We start from the raw sequence: 23,322 nt of genomic DNA, 5'->3' as shown, positions 1-23,322 counted from the left end.
GTATGCTTTATATATAACTTCATTTTTTACCTTTGGTTAATTGTAACTGACACTTGTCACCATACCACATGATTGAAATTGTTGCTTTTGTTTATCACCACTGCTATGGCAAACAAGTGAAAGTTGGATGGGCCGGGGTTGGCACATGAGCTCAGTTAACTGGCAAAGAGTTCCCCTTGAATACATGAGGCCACTGCTTTGACTCCTCTGTTTATTCTCTCCTCAGTCCCCCCCCCCCTTCCTTCACCCTATTGGTCTAGTCTCCCTCTCCCCCTTTTTCTACATGCTTTTGCTCTCTCTCTCTCTCTCTCCCATCTCTGCACGAGATTGACTGCTGTTCTGATTCCCACATTGTCAATGCATAACAATAGAGAACACAATCTGCAGCCACACACAACTATCCACCTGTCGAACCTAATCAAATGTCGACCCTCTAAAAGCCCATTTGACTTTGTTAAATGCTGATCGCAAACAGTTTTAATGCCTGTCATGGCTCTGGCCTACAACAATAATGATGAGGACAAATCCCACACCGCTTTAGAATGTTTATTCATAAGAAAGAGCTCCTGCTCTTAACATAAGGTGAAGAAAAACAGTCGTCAGACAGATAAAATAGGGCAGGTAATGTGTGCTAGACAGGTTGGACTTCAGCCCCAGACAGGAACCAGTTTAAAGGCTTTTGCAGACTTTTATAAGGGACAAATATTTTATTCATACTAAAAAAAACATACCTGCGCGCAGATACATATATGTAGCAAATCAAGCACATATTCATACATCCATCGAGCCCAGAACCTGCTGACTCAAAGACATATGTGTCTTCAACAAGGACACCTTGAAGGACATTTAGTCCATAATATAAACATGGGCAGAAATCCATGCCATATACAGACCTTTACAAATACTGTTATCACTGTTATGGTGGCAGAAACACCCGTGAAGATATGGGACCAAAGAATACTCACCCGCCATGAGAATGAACCTTAGCCCCAGACAGATACGTAAATAATTGATCTCATCAGGTATTCTGTGAATTCAGAATAAAAACAGCTAAAATACCGAAATTTACACAAAGGGTATCTTTTTTTTTCTTTTAGAAATACTTTAATTTTCCTTATATATTAATGTTTTAATGATTGATATAGGACCCATCTTTCACATACACACACACACACACACAAATAGAGAGAGAGAGTCACTGTAGTTAACCATCAACAGGTCAGTTTTTTGGCGCACAAGAACTGAGGCGATGGTCCTCAAAGGTCAATATTAGCCCATCATGTTGTTATATCAAACTGTTCCATTAGACTGAGTGTGTCTCTGTCTGTACAGATGTGTATCTGCTTGTGTAATTCCTGATTTACACAATTCATGTTTGTGAAAATACACACGTTTGTCCTCGTTTGACGAGAGAATGGAAACCACGCTCATGCCTACTGCCACAGCCTGGTGTACAGTTAGCTTAGCTTAGCACACAGACAGAAAACGAAGAAGAAGCAACTTGCCTGGCTCATTCCAAAGACTAAAAAATGATCCAAATGTTGCATGCACAAAAACAATTAAATATACAACAAATGAAATAAACAATAACAGAAAAAATCTTTAAATTTAATTTAAAAAAACCCCGATGTTTTCCAAAAATAAGTTTGTAAAAAACACAGAAGTTTGAATTAAACTTAGTTTGAGTTGAATTGTTAAGTCTGTAACCTCAGTGGCAGTAATGCTCATGGAAAGTCAGACACTACTGCCAGTTGATCCCCTCTTTTACCTCCACTGTCCCATCTCCCACGTCCTCTTTCCCTTCTGTGTTGTAGTAAAAGGTAGCTTGGCTAGTGCCATGTCCAAATGAGCCCCATGACTGATGGAAAGGTAAGACAGAGGTGGACTCTTCTTGATTTGCTTCTTGAAAATGATTGCTAACATGAGAGTTTGCATCAGAGATGTTGCTGTAAGTCACCGCGGTGCTTTGATCTGAGACACTGGCGTTCCTGTTTGATATAGAGTTAAGGACATTGTCTGCGTTGTTGATGTTGTTTGGTGTTCCAGGTGGGATAGAGGAGGCAACGGTCAGACATGGCGGCTGGGGCTGCTGCAGAGCACTGCCCGGGGTGGCAATGAAGTTGTTGGGACTACTCAGAATCAGACGCTGGGTGAGGATCTGTTGCTGAAGCCGCCTGTCGGTCCAGTCCTCCTGAGGCTGGCGGTGGATCTTCATGTGCGCATTGCGAGACTTGATTTTATAGAACATTCTTGAGGAAACAGGAAGGAGAAAGACTGGAGTTTAAAAAAAAGGACTAGAAAAATCTAAACCATCTGTTGTCTTGCCTGAAGTCAAAACACAATTTGTTTTAGAGCATCATCCTGTGTGACTGGCTGTACTCACTTGCCACACAGCTTGCAGGGGAAGAAATTAGCCAATGAGGGCACAGGAGCCGCCTCCTGAAGACCATACTGTCTGTCCACTGGCCGACAGATGGGCGTTACCTATGAAAACGGAACCAATTGTAAGCTGCTTTGCTGTGACTGACTTGTTAAGCTGCATTCCACACCAGATAAACATCTAATGCATTTAACTCATTACAGATGACTGCACGGATACCCCAGGTACTTTGTATTCTTCAAGGCAAAACTTTCTTATTTTCCGTTAAATTTGTTTCAGTTCTATAATCTGACGTCATGGAGCACACAGAGCATCATGGGAAAGTCAGCTTCCCACTGGACAAGGTCAACAACAGGAAGAGAACGATAAAACGAGGATGAGAACTAAAGGAACGTCCTGATAGTATAACACAAAGTTAAACAAACGTCACTGGGGTGCCAAAGTTCTTTGTTCAGCTGGAACAGCTGGACAAAGATTTGAAACAGATTTATAAGCTGCTTTTTCAATTGTTCCTTACGCTTTTTTGCTGCTCCATTTCTCCATCTCTGCTCGCCTCTGCCTTCAGTTTCTTCTGCTTGTCCAGGAGCTTCTTGCTTAGGTAGTAAAATTCAACACACTGGAATGTGGTTTTAGTCCTCACCTGCACATGTGCACACACACACACACACACACACCATTGTAGAGCTGCAGAAATAGTTCTGATGCAATAGCAGTACATAGATTTTCGAGAACTTGGGGCTTTGGCTAAACCCCGATTAGAAAGAGAAAACATGGAGACGCAAATCTCTAAAGAATGCAGCGCAAATAACAAACCATGCATGAATAAAAGTTTCTGTACCAGTTTCTGTATGAGCGAGAAGTCTTTTCCATAGGTTTCCAGCGCTGCACTGAAACGTTTTTTTTCGCTATCCGACCACAAATCACTACCTACAGTACAGAGAGAGAGGAGGACAATCAGATGGCAAAAAACAAACAAAAACAACAACACCAATGAGTCCCGCAATGCACAGCTTGGTGCAATGCCACGTCATGCAACCCTGTAATGTAATGTGTAAAGTCAAGCAGCAACTCAGCCGCATACGTTTAAGAACACAGGAGATGTTTCTGCTACATGCCAGGGACCAAGACTGTAGAAAAGTATCCAGAAATACACCCCACTTTTATATAGGACAGAACATTGTATACTCTGTACTTCACATGGTTTTTGGTGGATTTGATTACACAAGGTGGCAAAAGAAACTGAGAGGCAGGGTGTTTGTGTGAGAGAGAGCGAGAGAGAGATTGGGGGTGTGGGGGGGCATGTGATGAAAGTGGATGGAGGTTTAGGCTTCAACAAAGGCTACTATTGTACAGACAGAAGGAATGTACTCCTTTGCTGACTCATATGCTGACATGCATTCAGCTATTGGCTGTTGTCGACAAACACCAAACTGTGCTTGCTTTAAATATTTTATTCCTAACATTCTCCACTGAGGTAGAAAATAAAAAGGTTACCAGAGTAGTGGTAGTCTCCTGTAGGTAACGGCTGTGAGAACAGCAGCATCTCCATTGTGGCCTGTGCAGAAGATGATGAGGCATGCAATGGTGAAAGAAACAAAGAGCACGAGTCATGATGCATGAAAGTAAGCCGTGATGTATGGAGGGAAGAAAGAGAGAAAGAAAGAAAGCATTGAATACTCCTGTTCACTTCTTACCTTTATGTCCCCCTGACAGTAGTGCAGACAGTGCAGCGCCAGCTCTGTGTTGCTGCCCCCTCCTGGTAAGCAGCTAGAACTGCACATGGACAACAGCTTCTCCACTGTAAATGTAAACACACAAAACATAACAGTTAAAATAATTCACACATCTTCTGTCAGATAAGGTAGCTTGACCTTGTCATTTGCTTGTAGTGCTCAGCTGAAGCATGAGCATTCAATGGCACCTTATGTGCTAATTATACTCAAAAGGTTTTTGAAGATGCTGAGCATTAAATGTACCTTGGTCTTGTGTGTCAGTACTGGCATCCAGCTTGCCCCATGGTTTCCAGAGCAGCTGTTCCCTGAGGGATTCCTCCTCTGCTGACCACACCTCTGACCCTTTGCCATCTACAAAACATGGAGGGAGCTCTGCCTGGAAATCACGACCCACGTTGACATACCTGGAAAGAAGGTAATACCTACTGTTTAAGCAGTATGTGAAGTGAAGTTGGACCTGCTCAAGACTATTCATAAGAATGTCATTTTGAAATGAGACCCGAGCAATTATTTATCTCAGTCTTGTACTTACGGAAAAACAGCACACTCATCCTTCTCATCTGCTGCCGCTTCCTGCTCTCTGTGATGGAGAGACGACTGGCAGGAGTAGAGCCCCTTCCCTCTGCGTGCAGGATTGAGCAGGGGTCGTGGAGTGTAGTGACCCCTTATCTGATCCCTTGTGGAGTGAAGGATACTGGGAAACGGAGTTCCAGAGTATGCCTTGGAGGCTTGTTTCTGTAAACACATGAAAGCCATTTTGATGTAAAACGCTTTTGCAGTTTGGAAACCTCTGCACAGGCATCTGAAAAAACAAGTTATTTTCCATTTACCCATTACTTCTTTACTTTACTAGAACACATACTGTATAGGTCCATGACATATTTAGCTTTGGTCTATCAAGGGTAAATCGCAATCTCCAAATCTGTGTCATATACATAATAAGCCCACTCAACGTGTTTAAAAATAAAACCCCAGACTCAGACTGTGGTTTGTGAAGCAGATATGTAGTTTGAGCTGACGTGATTTCTTGACAAACAACAGATATGTGTACACCCACTGCTTCTGTTTATCTCAGCTATAGCGAGTGTTGCCTCCTCACGTCCCAGTGTCATGGGCTTTGTTGACGGAGGAGTGACGTCAGTGTGCCATCCTGGCAACGCCACTGCGACAATGTGGCTTGTTTTAATATTTTCATTTTATTTTATTTTGGATAAACATATTTAGCCTTTACTTAGGTGTTTGTAGAAACAAAAGTTAGTCTACGTTGTAACCACTAAAAATTAGCGAAATGACAAATAATCTTTAAAAAATCGTATGGTTTAACAATATTATGCATGTTAGCAAGGGCTATGCATCAATTAAAGGTGTATTATAAATGTGTGCGCACAACCAAGTGTCAAATCCTGGTGTGGAAAAATGAAGCCAAAGCAAAAGTACTAAAAACTGCAGTTCCTTGATTGTCAACTTGAGGCTCACTCCAAAGCCAAGGAACGCCCATGTTTAAATGTCCATTTTTACTGCAGAAATAAACATCTCTACAGCTTGGTAGAAAATAAAAAATGTTGGTCTATATAGTTCATCTCCATTGGTAAAAACTGATATGTTTTGTTTTATTTGATTATTTTTAGATTTTTGCATATTAAAGCAAAATAAGGGTCTTGGATGATTCGACTGACAGGTGGGCACATTGTAGCTGTTTGCCAAGAGGCTAAAGTACCGTCTCAATTCACCTCTTTACCTGCTACTAGATTGAAAAAAGTTAGGTAGAGTCAGGATTTCCAATATGGCGACCAACATCTTTGGTTTAACCGCGCTTCTTTAGAAACCTAAGGTTGAAATCACTTATGACTACATCAGTGTTTTATACAGTCTATGCTAAAAATGTGAGAACTCTAGAAATACTTAATTACTCATGAACTCAGAAAGAGGAAATATGCAACCTTATTTCCTCAAATGTCAGCTAAAATTGCTTCTTGTGGTATAAAGTAGAGGAACCACCAGACTGTACCTGTGATTGGTTCAGAATGATGAGCCCATTTTTTACTTGCTGGGTCATCATGTGATGTGTGGTCTTTTCTGCTGCCTCATAATGTTGACTGGAAAGATGAGATGGATGAGAGGAAAGATGAGGGGACGAATGGAGGGATGCAGTGTTAGGTGGACGGAGGGTTCTGATCGGGGTAAATGATGGCTGGTCCGTAGAGGAAGTGTGGAATGACGATTGTGGATAAGGAGGGATGCTGTGCGAGACTGAAAGAATTAGAAGAGGAGGACAAAAATGGTAGAAAAAAAGGCATGTTACGGTTTTGTAATTATGTTGGCAATGCTCAGTATTAAATGCAGTCAGTCAGACCAAACAAAAATCTGTTAATCTTTTATTTTAAGAAACACACTATATAGCTAACCTGTAATGTTGCCATAGTCTCTTGCATGAGAATATGTCATGTTGCTGTTGTCTCCTGATGACTGTGGAAAGCAATGCGACGGCAGTGGAAACTTCCATAACTTCCCAGCAGTATGGACAGATGGGAAACACTGAAGGTGGGAGGCAAAAAACTGGAGTGCACCAATTGGTTCTCCCCCCTGAGGCAATGAATGTCCATAGCCCCCAGATGCAATGGGAGAGTCCATTTTTGAAGGGGAATTGGAAGAAGCAGGTAGAGGTGTTGGAGGCGGGCTAAGAACTGAAGACATGAGGTGAGAAGATGTGGGAGGAGAGGGAAAGGATGGAAGAGTGGGGTGAGCGGGTGATGAAGAAGAGGAGGGAGGCAGGTAGGAGTCTGAATCAAAAGCAAAGCTGTGTTTTTCATCTCCCCGGTCTCCAAAACCCCAGATCTGTTGAGAGGAATCCCCAATGGGAATCTTGGGGAACCTCATCCTTCGTTGGGAGAGGAAAGCTTCAGAGAAAGAGTCCAGTTTCTGAGTGTGCATCCCACTCATGATTCCTAAAGGTGATCTTTGGGATGGGCATCCTGAGGAGGTGGCTTCTGTTCCTCTCCACCGGCCTTCTTCGGTCTGACTGAAGGGGGAGACACTCGGCCAGGCTCCCTCAACCTCTGCTAGTTGTTGCTGATCCTCACCTGAGCCACAGCTGGACCCAAAATCCTCCTCTCTTCCTAAATAATTATCACTAACTCTCGAATCAGTCCTACAGTAATTTACACGGTCATCACTACATATCCCTGGTTCACTCTTGATGTAGGAAGCTGTTTGTCTAAAAGGGTGGCTAACGTTAGCCTCACTGCTGTGAACTGTTTCCCGTTTAGCTTCATAGCTAGCGTCGACACAATTATTATAGTTTACTTTGTTGACTTCACTGCCACAATTTGAAGTGTAGAAAAAGTTGTTTGTGTGATTGTAGCAACCTCCGTCACTGTTAAAATGGTCTGCAGCGCTTTCACAACTCTCCCCATCCTCCCAAACCTCCTCTTTTTTGCAAACGCCAAACAAAGTGTCACTGAACTTGCCGCCTCGAACGTTTTCTCCATCAAAATGGCCTCCCGAGTTTACATCCAAACTGCCACCACTTGCATTCAGCAAGCCTCTGCCATCTCCACTGCTACCCCTCCTTTCGTTGGGATAGGCGTTGAAGGAGGTTTTGGAATCCTCTTCTCTACCTCCATATTGCCTCAGAGGATCCAGGGCATGCCGAGAGGACAGATATCCCACTTCAATGCTCTGGAGGCTGGGCAAGGCGAGGTGAAAGGAGGGTAACTGTGTTTGGTGGTGGTTGTGGTTGTGGTTGTGGTTGTGGAAGGATTGGGTGGCGGAATGGTCATCCATGATAGCTAGCAAGGTAAAGCTAGAAGGCCTAAAGGAGACAGAGAAAATATTATAAGGATGAATTTACAAAAGTTAACCTTCAGCAGTAGGTTGTTATACCACATTTTGTCGCACTTATCATGTGAAATGAACAAACTATTTGTGACTTCAGTGTGACTGGTTTGTGGGGACACATTGGCAGTGATGAAAAAAGCCAATTACGAGCGCCAATACAGCTCCAAACATGCTCAGTGTAATAACTTGCGAGTACAAATGGCAGTTCTTGCATCAGACATAGCAACAGCTATGGTTGGCCAGCAGTTAAGTTTTATTGCACTAGTCAAAGAAGAAATCAGTTGTCTCAGTCTTGAACCAAGTTATTTAGTATGTATCATACATAAAGAGTCTGTGTGCACGTTTCCTGAACAACACAATGTTGTGACAACTGTCGTTTCCATCATGAGCTTCAACAAAAACAGAGGGCTTAACAGCGGCCAGTTCAAAGAGCTACAAGGGGAATCTGAGTAAGGAGATCACACATATGCCCACCCAGTTTTACAAATTGAACGAAGATCACTTCATAGAGACCGAGGGGGGAAAGCGTTGTGGAACTAGGTGTTAGCAAGTGGCAGTGTGATTTGTCCTTCATGGTGGACGTTACCAAGTACCTTTCAGAGCTGAACGTCGAGCTGCAAAGTCCCAGCTTCCTGCTTTCAAATGTGAAATCATTTGAAGTGAAATTAAAACTGTGGCATGCATGCTCAACTCAACTATGATGTGTTCAGTAATTTGTTAGGCCCTCAAAGTATTTTCCAAAGTTTGAACAGCCCTTGAAACCTATGGTTTAAATCCGAGGGCTATGCTATTTATACATTTTTGTGCTCTACACATAGTCTGTAGTTTCTGCTGTCACAGCTATAGAAGAAGTTGGCTACCTATATCTTTTGCAGGGGTGTGTCCAAGGGTGGCATGGGCCCCCCCTTGAAAAACCAATGGGCTCCTCAGGTGCCACCCAAAAATCCTAATAAAGGTATGATTGGCTATCTGTTTGTCAGAGGCCGGTCTTGTGTTAATATCAACTATTCTGCATTGTGTTGCAACACACTGCTAATACTTTTCTATACTTCGAGCATATACGCATACATTGTCTAGACTTTTTAGTTGTATTCAAAAACTTAGCACAAGTACTTCCTGAGGCAGGTGCGTATGGAAGGAAATGAGTCCATAAAAATGTAAAAGCAAACTGTCTTACCTTCAGTGAACTGACTAGCAATGTTTCAGTACCAAAACAGAATTTCTGTAAGTACTTTAAATTGTAACTTTGGACAAACATCTTCTTTTTGAGTCCTTAAGATTTAATCTAAGATGATTTATATGTTGCTGCTTTCTTTTGTTTCTTTAAAGTAGATGCAATACGTGCCGATAGAAAGGATAAATTAATATATGTGTGTGCACACGAATGCCAACCCTGCATGGTCGATCCCCCCAGTTGGGCAAACCCAGACAAAAAAGTTGGATACACCTCTGATCTATGGAATATGTTTTTTTGTTTCTCTCTTTACAAGTCTCAGAATATCAATCCCTGTACTTTTCTGCTTTTAAAATACAACAAGTGATTTAGTAATATTAAATATTTCCAGTGATAAATTGATTGAATGTCCAAATCCATATTTATGTTAATTGCTATCGTTGCTTACTTGGACTACTTGGACTAGTCAGTCGTTCGCTATTGCGCCATTTTTATTCAAAAGGTTGTTCCAATAAAATTTCTCTTGAGGATTTATGCTAAGAATGCTTCATTTAAGTGGTGGCTATTTGTTACCCATAGACAGGTTGTTTGTTGTAGTTGAGTTCAGATACGGGGTTCGAGGTAAACCCGAAGGGAACTATACAGACGGAAAAGAAGCTAATGAGAAGCTAACTTTCGTACGTTATCGCTGTAAAATCACGAGTAGAGGCGGCATAACCGTTTACTTTATCTTCATCTCCTTGAACAAGTTTTTACAGCGTCTTTTTGTAAAATCACTTTGTACACACAAAGGCTATGTTGTGTCACTACGTCTCAGTTGGTTTTTGTTTCTAACTTGAAACCACATTCTGCTCTAAATAGGACAATGAGTGAGTCAGAGGGAGAGAACGAAGAACGAAGGAAGATAAGATGAAAAGAGAATTACACGGTAGATGTTTTTTGGGTTTTTTTTACCAGTCCTCGGCGCTTAATTTCCTTTTTGCATATATTCGTCTTGTGGTGTTCATGTTTTCGAGTCCCGGTCGTTGTTCTTCTTATTTTCTTCATGGTGTTCTTCTGTATTTTAATGATTTTCCACTCTTCGCTGTCTTGTGCTTGTCTGATAATTTCCCCGTTTAGATTTTGCCTCTCGCACTGTGCTTCCTATCTGTCTCTCTTACCCGGCCAACACACACACATACATACACACACACACACACACACACACACACACACACACACACACACACACACACACACACACACACACACACACACACATTAACATCATACACAGACCACATACGCACTTTTCACAAACAGACACATGCTCACACTCATTTACTCACTCAGTTCCTCACTGAAACACACACACACACACACACACTCTGACTTTCACACAGTCATATACACTCTTGCAGGTGTCAGAGGGGACCAGGGTAGTGATGTTGCCTCGCTGCCTTTTCGTCGTCGTGGTAACCACATCCTGAGGAAACAAATGCTGACGGATCTCCCTCCTTTCAGCTATCTTTATCTCTCTGCCCCCCCCCTCCTCCACTAGTTCTCTGTCTGTCTTTTCGTCTCTTCGCCTGTCCTTATCTCTTTCTCTTTCTCTCTTTCATATTTTGCCTTTCTTCTGGTGTTTGCTCGCTTTTTATCCGTCGGGCTTTCTATCTACTTTGAACCGAAGTTCTTTTCTAGTGCCCCTTTCCTGACTCGCTTGTGCTTTTGTAGATTTTTGTTGTTCCTCTTTTTGAAAAGACATTTCTGCTGAGGTTGTGTTGTTGTAATTAGAGTAAAATGAATGAATCTTAAAAGTTTTTTTATCAGTTATTTGTACACTTCTAATAACATTAATGCACATTTATTATAAATGATTCATTTATACGCTCCTGTTTGGCTTATCTAATAGTTATTTTAATGCATCATGTGATACAGGTGTTTGTACGTGTGAGAAATGCATGTATCTTTCAGACCTCAAGTGTGTGTGTGTGTGTGTGTGTGTGTGTGTGTGTGTGTTGAGCGTGCGTGTGTGTGTGTGTGTGTGTGTGTGTGTGTGTGTGTGTGTGTGTGTGTGTGTGTGCGTGTGTGTGCCGGTGGCTTAGATGTTTACCAGATCAAGATTCACCGGCTGAGTCAGCTGACAGGAACTGAAAGAGAATGAAACAGGAAGGAAGATAACGTCTAACGATGAGGTTCAGGGATCCCTCTAAACCCCCTTCAGCCCATCCCACTCACCCACCCACTCATCCACCCACTCACCCACCCACTCACCCTCCACACTCACCCATAAGACGTATATGAACCCAAGTTTTAAACGCTAGCATTATGCTTTCAACCTTTGTTATGTCATCGCCCACTCACACATACACATGTAACCACAAACACGACCACTGACAGGACAACAAGCCTTTGAACCATATCACCTGACACACACATACACACACATACACACGTACAGACAAGCACAGACACACGGGGAAAAGTCGGTTTGAATTGAATTAAATTAAATTAAATGTATGTAGCAAACGCAAACACAAATCTCCTGCAACCAGGATCCTACTTTGTTAACGGGCTTGTTATGTGTGGTCATGGGGACATCAAAATGAAGTCACATCACTTGACAAAAAGCTTTACAAAGAATGTTATTTTAACAATTTTACAATTTTATGGTAATCTTAAGCAATTTTCACACATGCATTTTCCAGAAAATGTTCGGACAGTCCTGAAATCTTCTTGAGTTTCTAATACACACATGTCCGTCCCTCAGGAGGGAAGACACAGGGTTAAATTAAAAGACGCTGCCACAGAGTCCAACACTGTCATCGCACCAATTTGCTTTTATATCAATGCTACGTATTAGTGGACTTATTATTAGTGCATATTATAAATGAAGGTGTGGAAAAAAGCATGCTGTCAACAGAAAAGGTTATGCAGCAGATTCATTAATAACTTGCATGAAGATCTCATCGTCTTACAGCGGTGATGTGACAGAAATGTCATTAACCCGCTGAGGTCTCAGGCTTTTTCTGCTCATTTTTTAGCACCTGGTCTCGTCCCGTAATAATCTCACCAGAGTAATGCACAACCACGTTGTATACATCTGGAGAATCAGAATGTCTCTCCCAAAAGAATGTCACATGAAGTCCCTAACTTATTATACCATGAATACAAAATACAATTAAAATCGAATATGACATTTTGCAGATATATGTTGAAATAGAAATATAAAAAACAAGGACTAAGGCATTTGGCCTCCTAAATGGGTTCTCCTTTGTCCTAGTGATCAGGGAGAGGTGAAAAAAAACACTGTAGATCACAGATCCTCTGATTGATCAACAGATCAACCCAAGAGGTCAGCGTCCGCTTTAGCCGAGTGAGCAAACAGAAATTACACTATTCGCTAAAATGAATACATAAAACGTTCATTTTAGGAGGGTTGAATCTGGATATTCGCTGAATATACACTGATCTTCTCAGTGGGATAAAAGCCCCTGGATGTTGCATAAACACACAGAGCTTATCACCTGAAAGCCGCCGTGACAGAGAGAGTGGATTTTACAGTATTTTTTAGAGCTGATAATGTAAACACAATCCTGTTATGTCGTATAGGACTGCATCGACCTCAGAGGGTCACTGCTTCCACACATGGGCTGCCCCAACTTCTCATGGAAATTCACGAGGGGGGCTTTGAGGATATAGTCAGAGTACAGTTGGGATGAGAAATTTGGAAAATTGCGTCATCAATGCAGCTCACCTCTAGAATTTTAAGTTTGTTTGGTGACGATGGTTCTGTCTTATTGACACAGTTTTGTTATTTTGTAGTTAAAACCAATTGATTCCTTCATATTTCAAATATCTGCGACTTTACCTGCACAGTCCTCAGATGTTATTATCATGTGGTGTCATGACCTTACGTTATGTAAAGCTGCATAACGAACATGTTTGACTTTAAAAGTAAATGTATAAAATATTATTATTCTAAAATATCAAGTTGAACAATTGATAGGAAATACTTCAGTGAACATATTACTAATTGTGTGAAAAAATAGTAATCAAATTTTGCAGCCTTTTCATTTATAATCACAATTTAAATTTTCAAAATCTGACCATTTCAAGCTGGAATGATATATCTTTAATTTATTCTAAAAGCTATCACCGAACAAACAAGCAAAGAGTGAAACATGAGAGAGCGTGCCAGAGCTGTAGGACTCTCAACATTGTGTGATTGACAATCACGAGTGAAACTTTAAGGGCCATGACCTGTGATCTGCGTACAAACACAGAGTTTACAAATTGCATTTTTGTGAAGCAAATCCGAGAGAAAAAACATGTCGAACTGAATGTGCTCGCTGATCAATAAGTTGCATCTAGTATGTGTCCAAAAGCACTTCTAATGCCGGGCTAGTAAATAAACAACAGCAGCGGTTACAATCCGTTCAAATAATCTATGTTTTTTTGATCGTCTAACAAAGTAACCTATCATGTTCCAAAGAGGGGGAGGGAGAAAAAGAGCAAAAGTTGTGTGTCTGTCTGTGTGTGTGTGTGTGTGTGTGTGTGTGTGTGTGTGTGTGTAGGTGATCATGTTAATGCTGAGGTCACTTGTACAGTGTGACTATATCTCATAGCTGGAAACCTCAGCATTAACATGAACTATAGATAATCATGTGGTAACTACTCAACCTGTGCAAAACAATAACCTCAGTTTTAGCATGAATTATAATATCACCAATGTTCCTTTAATGTGTGATGTAACTGGAGGTCCATTCAGACTGCTATGGATAACCGGCCTCCCTAAACATTTCATACAAGTGTTTTTAATCTGAGGTTTTTTACGGCTAATGTTTCAGCTCCTTTGATACACTTTAATATAAAACACATTACCAATAAAGATATCTGAGTCATTTGTAACACGCTATGGAAAGACACCAAGATGAAGACATATTCCAAATTATCTTTACATGTGCAGCCACCTGCCTACACATTTCAAATTCCTCAAAAATCGAGACCAGAAGGCAAATCAGCACAGCTTAGTTTTTGACTCTTTTATGTTGTGCGTGCAAAGACGCGAAAATAACTTTGTTACATTACAAGAGTTCGCTTAAAGATCCACCTTGCGGCCCTGTCATACTTTTTATTAAGATGTAGTTGCAGGGACGCTGATGGCCTAGCAGGAAGGTCAAGATGTGCGGATGCTGTAGTCCTCTAAGCGGGCGGCCCAGGTTCAAGTCTGGCCTGTGGCTCTCCCTTCCCACATGTCATACTTCGCTCTCTCTCCTGATTTCCTAATCTAGCACCGTCCTGTCAATTATGGCAAAAAGACCGAAAATCAAATCCTCCAGAAAAAACATAATTTGAGATAAAATGACATTGTTTGAAGGTTTTCAAAAGGAGAGTATTCATGTAAAGCGTGGTTATGTACCTATGTTAGGCTTTAAGTCTGGTGTTCAAAGGCGTAGATTGGTTCCTCACAGAATGTTTTGACTTTTCGGTCTGTGTATCTTAAATTCAGCACGTCCTACCTTCTTTATGCGAGCCATTTTGACGACATTGCGGATTTGTTTCTCGTGTAAACGGCTGAATAAAAAAAAAAAAAAAAAAAAAAAACGTCTGTGAATGAAAGAATGTGTGGATGGAAGTGTAGTGCGGAGGAGTGTGAACGGGGGAGACGCTTCTCTGGTTTTCTCTCAAATTCACCTGAAAAAGCTGCGGGAGCAGAGGAGGGGGAAAGAAAGACGAGTGTCTGGACTTTTTTCTCTCGACTTTTTTTTTTTTCTTTTCCGTAACTGGCGGTAACACAGTTAGTTAATGAGGGAGATATTCAACCGCCAAATAACCAAAAAAAAAGTGACAACTAGTGCTGTTGCGGTGCTGACAAAGTGAATACTGCATAAGGTCATTCTCTTTTGGGTAAACTTGTCATTATATGATGATCGTCCATGCTGACGCTGTATACTGTATGTGTGCACGACGGACAAAACTAGAAAGTTTAACACGAAGGTGTAGAAGTGAAACTGTTCGTCACACAAGAAGAAGGTAAAAGTGATCGTTTCTCAGACAGGTTGTCTTGTCAGTAAAGTTTCTTGATTAGAGAACTAAGAATATCTGAAAAAAAAATGCAAAAGAAGTGACTGTCTGAGAATGCTTTGTGTTCATAGTCATAGAGATTGGTACCTTTGTTGACAGGACCGAGGCGAGGTCTACTTAATATGCCGAACGAGTGGAAGAAAAAGGTTTCATTGGTATTTTAAAGGGTTTTAACTGAAGAATATTAAGGTGGATAAGGTGAAAATGTTGCTTTATTGCATCGGGTGTCCCTTTTTCCTCTCATGAAATAAAAACTTTGGGCCTGAAAATCAGCTTGACCAGAACTTTGGTACCTACAGTATAACCTGATTGCACACAACGCGATCCTACACTCCTCTTAAAGCTGCTCAAGTCTTCTTTCAAACTTAAAATGTTTCCCCACGTGAAGGTTTACAGTTCCCGCCTCATATATTATGAAAAAAAAGCTCATGAAATGATCAATAGTGATAATAACACTACGGCGTGAACACTTCTGTTCCTTTCAAATATGTGGTTCCACCGAGAAATCGAGGGACGTTACAGCGTTAGCAGTTTAAACGTGAAACTAAATGAACGAGCTTTAACCGCCAATACAGGCGGTCAAATGTGTTCATAGTTTGGAGAGCATGTCTACGGAGGTCCAGAAAAACAGTGACAGCCATGTGGAAGGTGTAATCTTAATGTCACTGGATTGAATTTAACAGTGAGCGCAGACTGACCCAAGCTTTCAGATTCAGCATTTTACTGTTGTTTCAAATCCCCTCTCAGGTAACATTTGAAGATCTTATGAAGTTATGAGGCATTCAACCTCATGTTATACATGTGAGCGGGTTATATAGAAGTTAATATCAACTCTACAACATGTTTCTATTTCATTCAGTGACTCTGCTGATAGAGAATATGCGCATTATATAATATATCCCTTTCATTTTTTGCAAAGTGCCAACACTTGAGATGATAAATTATGATTAAATGACTTTATTCTGAATACATTAAACATTTTAAACACAGGTGACAAGAGGGGTACAAAGGGTGAACTTAAAAACAGTAATGTGGATGTTTGTATTTGGATAAAAACATTTAATTTAACTCAAAACTGTTGTGAAATCATCACCTTTCCTTTAGGTTTCGTCTTCTTTTAAAGCTTGACTATGACAGCAATCAAATGATGTATCATTTGTTGTGTTGCATATATCCTTGATGTGCTGTGTGGCAATAGGAACTGTGTACTTGTGACTTAGAAAAAACCATTGCATAATACCTTAGTGTTGTATAATGCATACATTCTAATATTGAGTGTAGTAATTAAAATGTAGAGCCAGCCGCTGACGTACTGTGCAAACACAATAAATAATAATTAAAGATAGCATTTTTTTTCGCGTTTTAATATGAAATGAATCACAGATCATTTGTACTGACTATTCCCGTTCATTTATCCTCTCTTACTGATAAGGAATATAAGTTGCATATGAACTTTTGTATTCTTCTGTCACAAGAGTATTCATGGTGTAGCCGCTGCCTAACCTTGTCTAATTCCTCCATGAAAACCAGTGAAGTTTGAATGTATTTCATGTTCAATGACGCCATCATAAAACCTGAAGATTCAACTCAAACTTCAAATGTAACGCGTTGAAACTCTTCACCTCAATTTTTATTTTTTATTTAAAATAGGGACAGTGCACATGAACGAACATAAACATGTAAATATGCCAGATTGTAGCCTGAGGCTAGTTTCTATCTGTAGTCTCTTTGCAGGTTGGTGGTCCACACGTATACAAATGTACATAAATCCACAATGACAAGCAGAAACAAACAACAACATAAACTGTACATTAGCTGACAGAGACACAATTATACACAAAATAAAAAGTGGCTGTGTGATGAACACACTCAATGCTACACTACAATCACAATATTATCTACCATGTATACATACTGTATTATTCTATATTATACTACACTACATTATTTTATAACTGCACTATTATTATACTGTCATACTGCTCTATATTATGTTATAGCTGAATATCACTTGTACCTCCTCCTAAATGCACCGTATACTATATTATACCTAACACCTCACATCAAAGGTGTTTGCCTACACTGCTGTTCACATAACTTGTTCCAGAAATCAAATCAAGACACTTTAAATCATCACTTGTCACTTTAACTTGTCGTCTACTTCACACAACCTGTCTAAATTGTCCTGAATAGTTCACTTCACTCCTTTATATTCCAGTTGTATATTCCTCCTTTTTTTATTTGTATTTATCTATTCTGTTTTGACAGGGGGGGGTTAGGGTTTTATTTTGTACTGCTACTAGTCTTGGTGCTGCTGCAGAGTGTTTAAAGCTGGTACTTTATTGATATGATTTGATCCAAGTATAATTTTTACTTTTCATTTTTGGGGGGATTTATTTTGTGTGTTTACGCTGATGATCAACCTCACCGTTCCTGAAAACTGGTGAGCAGTGATCGGATAGTTATCAGAGAATTTACATTCAATGAAATGAGTGCGGAGATGTCCCCCTGCATTGAAGCTGGTGCGTTTCAGTTTTTAGTTCTCGTGAATGATGCATGCTATGGACCTTTGCCCTTCCTTTGCATTGCTGCAACTCTTGTTTTCTTGTACTGTTGTAGTTTTAGAAATTTAGAAAAGACACGTCTTGTATTTTCACTTCTTAGTTACGATTTCGCACCCTCACAAATGACACTAGAACGTCAAAGTAAGTGAAATCAATAGCAGCAAAACAAACGCGTCAAAAATAAGTGCAAGCATAAAAGCGTAGATTTGCCCTCTCTGTTCTTAAATGCAACATATGGATGACAGATGCAGTCGAATGACATGACTCAGCTTGTTCATTTCAAGTGATTTTGTGTTTCTAATCAAAGATTTTAGGTTTCATTCCTTTATAATTCCTTTGCAAGGTTGACAAAACAGATACATGCACATCATCGGCTCATTTTACTGCCCCGTCATCAAGGAGCTCCAACCAGTTTGAAGACTCAAAACATGTTCAGGGGCCATGAGCATGCCCTGACTGTTTGCCCCCAGAAGTGTAATGGCTGCATGAGAAGCTACAGGTTTCTAAGTTTGAGAAGAGAGAAAACAACAACTTTTCAAACAATCTACCAGCAACAAAAGAGTATCCAGGCCTGATGACACCTCAGACTTTGTCAGCTGAGGGACACTTCAGCGTGGCGTAGCTGCATTGTGTTGTGGGATCGCTTTAAGCACTAAAACTCTGGTACAACATAAAGACAACGCTACACGAAGAAGGAGGAAAAATAACACATGAACATCATGTCAAATCAGAAATGAGGATTTCAATCTAACTCAGACTACGTGGAAAAACTTGAAATCACTTAAAGCCACAATGATACTTAACAAAGCTGAGGCACAGCTTAGTGATTGTTGTATCAAGGAACAAACATCTTTTTAAAACACCTAAGACCAAAGTTTCCTGTCGCTGCCTGTTCCTGACCTGCTTTAGGTGTGCTGATTCATTCAAATAGTTGAATAGTATGGCCTGTGTTGAGATCTTCTAGGCATTGTATAAGAGAGGCCCAATAACTGAGTGTAATAATAAACAGTAAGATAGGAGTCTTCTTAACACTGAAATGCATCTGAATCTGTAAGAAGCTTCTTCCGTTTCCTCATTTCATCTATACTTCCAGACAGACTGCATGAGCCCCTGTTACACTGTTACTGTAAAATAATTACAAGATGAACACTCCAACTCAAGTTCATTCTGGATCCAGAAGTTCTGGTGTTCATGTTTAACTGTGAATAAGAAGCTCAGCACCAATCCTTTTTTTTTTCGCTGCAGGCCGACTGGCACAGACGCTGCTGATGTTTTTTTCTTCACAGCGATCAACACTAAAGCGGTTGTTGCCCTCGTTCTGTCTGCAGATGTCAAAGGAGGTCACCAAAAATCGACGAGGACAAAAATAGAAGCAAGCAAAACAAACTCGTCTTCTTCAATTTGGAAAGACTAAATGTTAAAAAAAACAAAAAACAAAAAACCAAGATAAGAAGTTTCATGGTGCCAACTAAGAAAAACAAATGTTCAACTTCTGTTACATCCTAAACCACAAATGACATTTGATGTAGGTGGCGTTACTTAGTCGGCATTTTTCTAATAGATCCTTGCAAGACAAAAACCCTTTATACCTCTCACCTTATCTGGGTCGGGGGTAACTTCAACTTAACCGTGATATCTCTACAAAGTGAACACGGTGAAGCTTGTGGTTTTAAGCCTCTTCTTGTAAGAGCATGTTTGGTGTTAACATCGTCATGTTGTGGATAACAACACTGTAATGCTACAAGTAAAGTTAAAGCACACCCTGCTATATTACAAGGGAAAAGGCTTTGTGGAGTTGTGAAGTGTGCAACATGAAGCGGTGAAGACGACAATCACCCTAAGGAGACATTCAATGGGAGCATATTTTTTCAAACACTTCCATTAGAATGATTTCAAAGGCTTTAATCCAAGTGACCTAACTCCATCCCTCCATCATTCAAACTACAATATTTTTTTTTTTACTTTCAGCTCCATATTTTTCACATCATCCATCTTAAACGGCCATACTTATCTGCTCCTTTTTTTTGACCTGGATAAGATCATTTCCAGAATTTACCAACATGACCTGACCTGACATGCTCGTATGCGATCTCAAAAATACTTGTGCAATTAATGTGAAACTTACAACAAAACGTCATACATTTGACTGGATATGTTCGTTTTTTAATGGAAAATGAAGGGGGACAGGTGTTTTTTTTTGTTGTTGTTGTAATCTCTCCCCTAAAATTCCTGCTGTATGATTTCTTCAAAGAAAATAGAGTAATGTTTTCTTACCTGTTAAGAAGTCATTACAGATGTGTCAGTGCCAGTGAAACAGATGTGTGTGTGTTCTGCTGGTAGGTAGACATGTGTGTGAGAAAGAAGGAGGAGAGAGACAGACTGAAAGAAAGAGAGAGAGAGAGAGAGAGAGCGTGAGTGATGTAGTTTCGCCAATGATGATCGGCCGCCCTCTGCATTCAGTTGATCTTTGAGTCTTTCATCCACCTTTTCATAATGACACTGAGCGTGTGTGTGTGTGTTACAAGTGTGTGTGTGATGCTGGAAACAAGAAAAAACACCCTAGTGTGTGGCTTTAATCTCACACACACACACACACACACACAGACATGCACGTGCACACACACACACACACACGCACACACACACACACGCACACGCACACACACGCACACATGTGCACACTTTCAGTTTGAGTGGGGGCTTTTTTTTCTCCTCTCGTCCCTCATCTTCTATAATGTTGTCTTTTGTTTTTTAGAGGAGCTTACACATACGTACACACGTTAATACACACATTATGAAACTCTAAGAACTCCAGATACACATAGCACATGTACATTTTCACACCATTTAGGTCTCCTGACCGAGCAGTGACAACAAACATTATGCACTCAATTTCTGAACAAGGTATTTACACTTTTGTTTTTCACTTTAAAAAACATCTACAATCTCTTGTCCGAGTAAGTTTTTGCTCAAAGGGTCCTGTGCATCCCTGCTCAGTCTCCTCCTAATATGAAACATTAGGAAGACCTTTCAAGGGGTCATATAGACCTCTTATATTATATTTTATATTTTACATTTTTAAATTCTATTTTAAATATTGTAATAGCTTCTTTTACTGTTTTATTTAAGTTGTTGCTAGTTCTGCGTTATTTCCTTATTTCCTTCTGGGTTAATTGTTTAGCACCAATACACCAAGTCAAATTCTTTGTACGTGTAAATGTACTTGGCAATAAACCCCGATTCTGATTCTGATTCTGATTCTGATTCTGATTTAAGACCTGTTATACTTCCTGAAACCTAAGCCCTCAATGTGAAGTTTAACTGGTAACAATTTCCTCTTAGTTGATAATAAGTTAACGGCTATGGTACACAAAATGTTGTACAGTTGTAGGAAACGGATGAGGAACTAACTAGAAGTTAAATTTAGTTGATGGGTCACTCCTCATCACATTTTGTAGATTAGCTGATGATAACTTAACAGAGAAAGAATCCTTTAAGGAACACAGAATTTTGCATGGTTACTATGGCAACATAAGGGACTATAGACTGGTTAGCCATATGTTAATCGTTAGAATGGGTATCCATTATGATGCCTCACTTTACTAAGGGTAAAAAAAATAAATAATAATAATTAAACTAATTTGATCAAATTCAGGAACTACCCAGTGTGATGCCCCACGTCACTCTCTAAAAATAATCAAACAGACTCTGATGAGGAGTTATTCACTATCTGCCCGATAAGCAACGGTTAACGAGCAGTTAGTTCTTATTTGTGGTTCATCCCTTTCCCAGTAACTATGCACATGTGTGTACCTTCATTGTAAAGTGTTCACGTTTCATTCATAGCCATATAATTTGTTTCCAGTCTGTAAGTTGATCGATGATCCATTCCCTGTAAAAACAGGATTTTGAGTAGGCTACATTCTGGGGAGATTACTTTGAGTTTGTGCAACAAGGTGTGCTAATAGAGAAAGAGTCAGCTGCAGGCTCGGTGTATGAATGACTTCAGGACACAGAGATCAGAGACAGGAGAGAGGGGGTTTGAGAAAAGGGAAGATAAGAGCAAAGCTTGAAGTGTATCGTACTGATTTAGCAAACAGAGATGTTTCATTCTAATGCTGTGAAGTGGAAAAAACCGGCTAGCTACTTTGTGTTAGTCTTTAGGCTAAAGCCAAGTTAACTATGACGTTGTAGCTTTACGTGGAACAATTAGTGCTTAATGTATTTTAAAAATGAAATTGAATAACCTGCAATTTCTTTTAGGTTTTTTAAATCAATCAAAGTTTTCACGCTTTTGTTTTTAGCAATAAAGGATGTACCTGTATTCATTAATTGTAAAAAATCACAACACTGTTCTTGCAGGAATTTAAGTTGAAACATATCATCCTGCTGAAGCTCTGTGACTTACAAGTTAAAAGCTTTAGTCTCTGAAATAACTGAAATAGTACAAAGGAGATGGTATTCACTGGTTGCACAATGAAGATAGTGAAGGACGCTTAAGATGAGAAAACAAACTTATGATGAAAATAACATAATACCCTTTTCCCGTTTAATTCAGCCCTATACAGCTACAGTAACAGATGATAAAAGAAGAGAATCAGAGGTTTGGAAGTTCAAAAACAGGACAAGTCAGTCTCTCCGAATAACAGAACCACAACATTACAAGCAATGCAACAAACGTGTTTATGTAGCTCATTTCAGCCACAGTGCAATTCAGAGTGCTTCACAGAAGACATCAAAAGAAGCACGACAAATGGAAAGAGAAGCACGAAAAAATATTTTAAAAAATATTTAAAATTATTATTTTATTATTTTAAAATAAACAATTACAAATGGAATAGAAGATTAAATAAAAATGGCAAAAACAGAAGCTAAAATAAAATAAGGCAGTTTTAGTATAATAAAAAAACAGTTAAAGTTACAGTGCACTTCTAGGTTAACCTCCTTTGTGGCACAGATGGTCTCGTGATAAGGTCATGTCCCATGTACAGAGGCTAAAGTCCTCCAAGCAGGCAGCCTGGGTTTGAGTCCGACCTGTGGCTTATTTCCCGGATGTCATTCCCCACTTTCTCTCTCTCTCTCTCTCTCTCTTTCTCTCTCTCTCCCCCACTGGTTTCCTACTCTATCCACCATCCGATCAAATAAATGCAAAAAAAAAAAAAAAACTAAATTAATCTAGTAAGATAACTTCATTTAATAAACGGCAGCTATCAACAGGTGAGTCTTCAACCGTAATTTAAAAGAAGTGAGAGTTTCAGCAGACCTGCAGTGTTCTGGGAGTCTGTTCCAGATATACAGAGCATAGAAACTGAACGCTGCTTCTCCGTGTTTAGTTCTGACTCTGGGGACAAGAAGCAGACCGATCCAGGTCGACCTGATTGTTCTTGATGGTTCATATTTAATCAGAAGGTCACAACATGTATTCAGTCCTTTATAGACCAACAGAAGTATTTTAAATCTAATTTTCTGACAGACAGGGAGCGAGCGTCAAGACCTCAGAACTGGAGAGATGTGATCCACTTTCTTGGTCTTAGACCAAATAGCTCACCTGGCCAGAGTCCTTACTAT

General features: G+C 40.0%; 1 protein-coding gene across 3 annotated transcripts; it reads right to left on the bottom strand.

The window, feature by feature from the left end:
* Positions 1–531: 531 nt before the first annotated feature.
* si:dkey-19b23.10 (uncharacterized) lies at positions 532–20,189 on the bottom strand. Of its 3 annotated transcripts, none has more exons than XM_020643627.3 (11): positions 20,029–20,189; positions 6,519–7,924; positions 6,122–6,363; positions 4,646–4,848; positions 4,357–4,517; positions 4,075–4,178; positions 3,875–3,935; positions 3,219–3,307; positions 2,898–3,020; positions 2,384–2,484; positions 532–2,249 (listed from the first exon to the last, which is right to left on the bottom strand). In XM_020643627.3, exons 2-11 carry the CDS (start codon positions 7,894–7,896, stop codon positions 1,742–1,744), a joined length of 2,970 nt encoding a protein of 989 aa, XP_020499283.2. In that variant the 5' UTR covers positions 7,897–7,924; positions 20,029–20,189; the 3' UTR covers positions 532–1,741. The 3 variants fall into 3 exon arrangements, with proteins under 3 accessions (XP_020499283.2, XP_029135116.2, XP_020499282.2); XM_029279283.2 differs by lacking the exon at positions 20,029–20,189 and adding an exon at positions 10,050–10,604; XM_020643626.3 differs by lacking the exon at positions 20,029–20,189 and adding an exon at positions 10,079–10,604.
* Positions 20,190–23,322: the final 3,133 nt, after the last annotated feature.

Source organism: Labrus bergylta, chromosome 22 (genome assembly GCF_963930695.1).
Source record: "Labrus bergylta chromosome 22, fLabBer1.1, whole genome shotgun sequence".
In the NCBI taxonomy this organism is placed as follows: Eukaryota; Metazoa; Chordata; class Actinopteri; order Labriformes; family Labridae; genus Labrus; species Labrus bergylta.
The sequence above is the reverse complement of the archived record's forward strand: the minus strand, read 5'-3'. Positions and strand labels throughout refer to the sequence as shown.

Bases quoted from the DNA above. Each gene is read 5' to 3' on its own strand.
- si:dkey-19b23.10 (XM_029279283.2), bottom strand. From the start codon at position 10,171: ATGAAGAAAATAAGAAGAACAACGACCGGGACTCGAAAACATGAACAC. The intron at 2,485-2,897 runs GTAAGGAACAAT...CCGTTTTCATAG, and splicing joins AAATGGAGCAGCAAAAAAGC to GTAACGCCCATCTGTCGGCC. The intron at 2,250-2,383 runs GTGAGTACAGCC...TGTTTCCTCAAG, and splicing joins CCCTGCAAGCTGTGTGGCAA to AATGTTCTATAAAATCAAGT.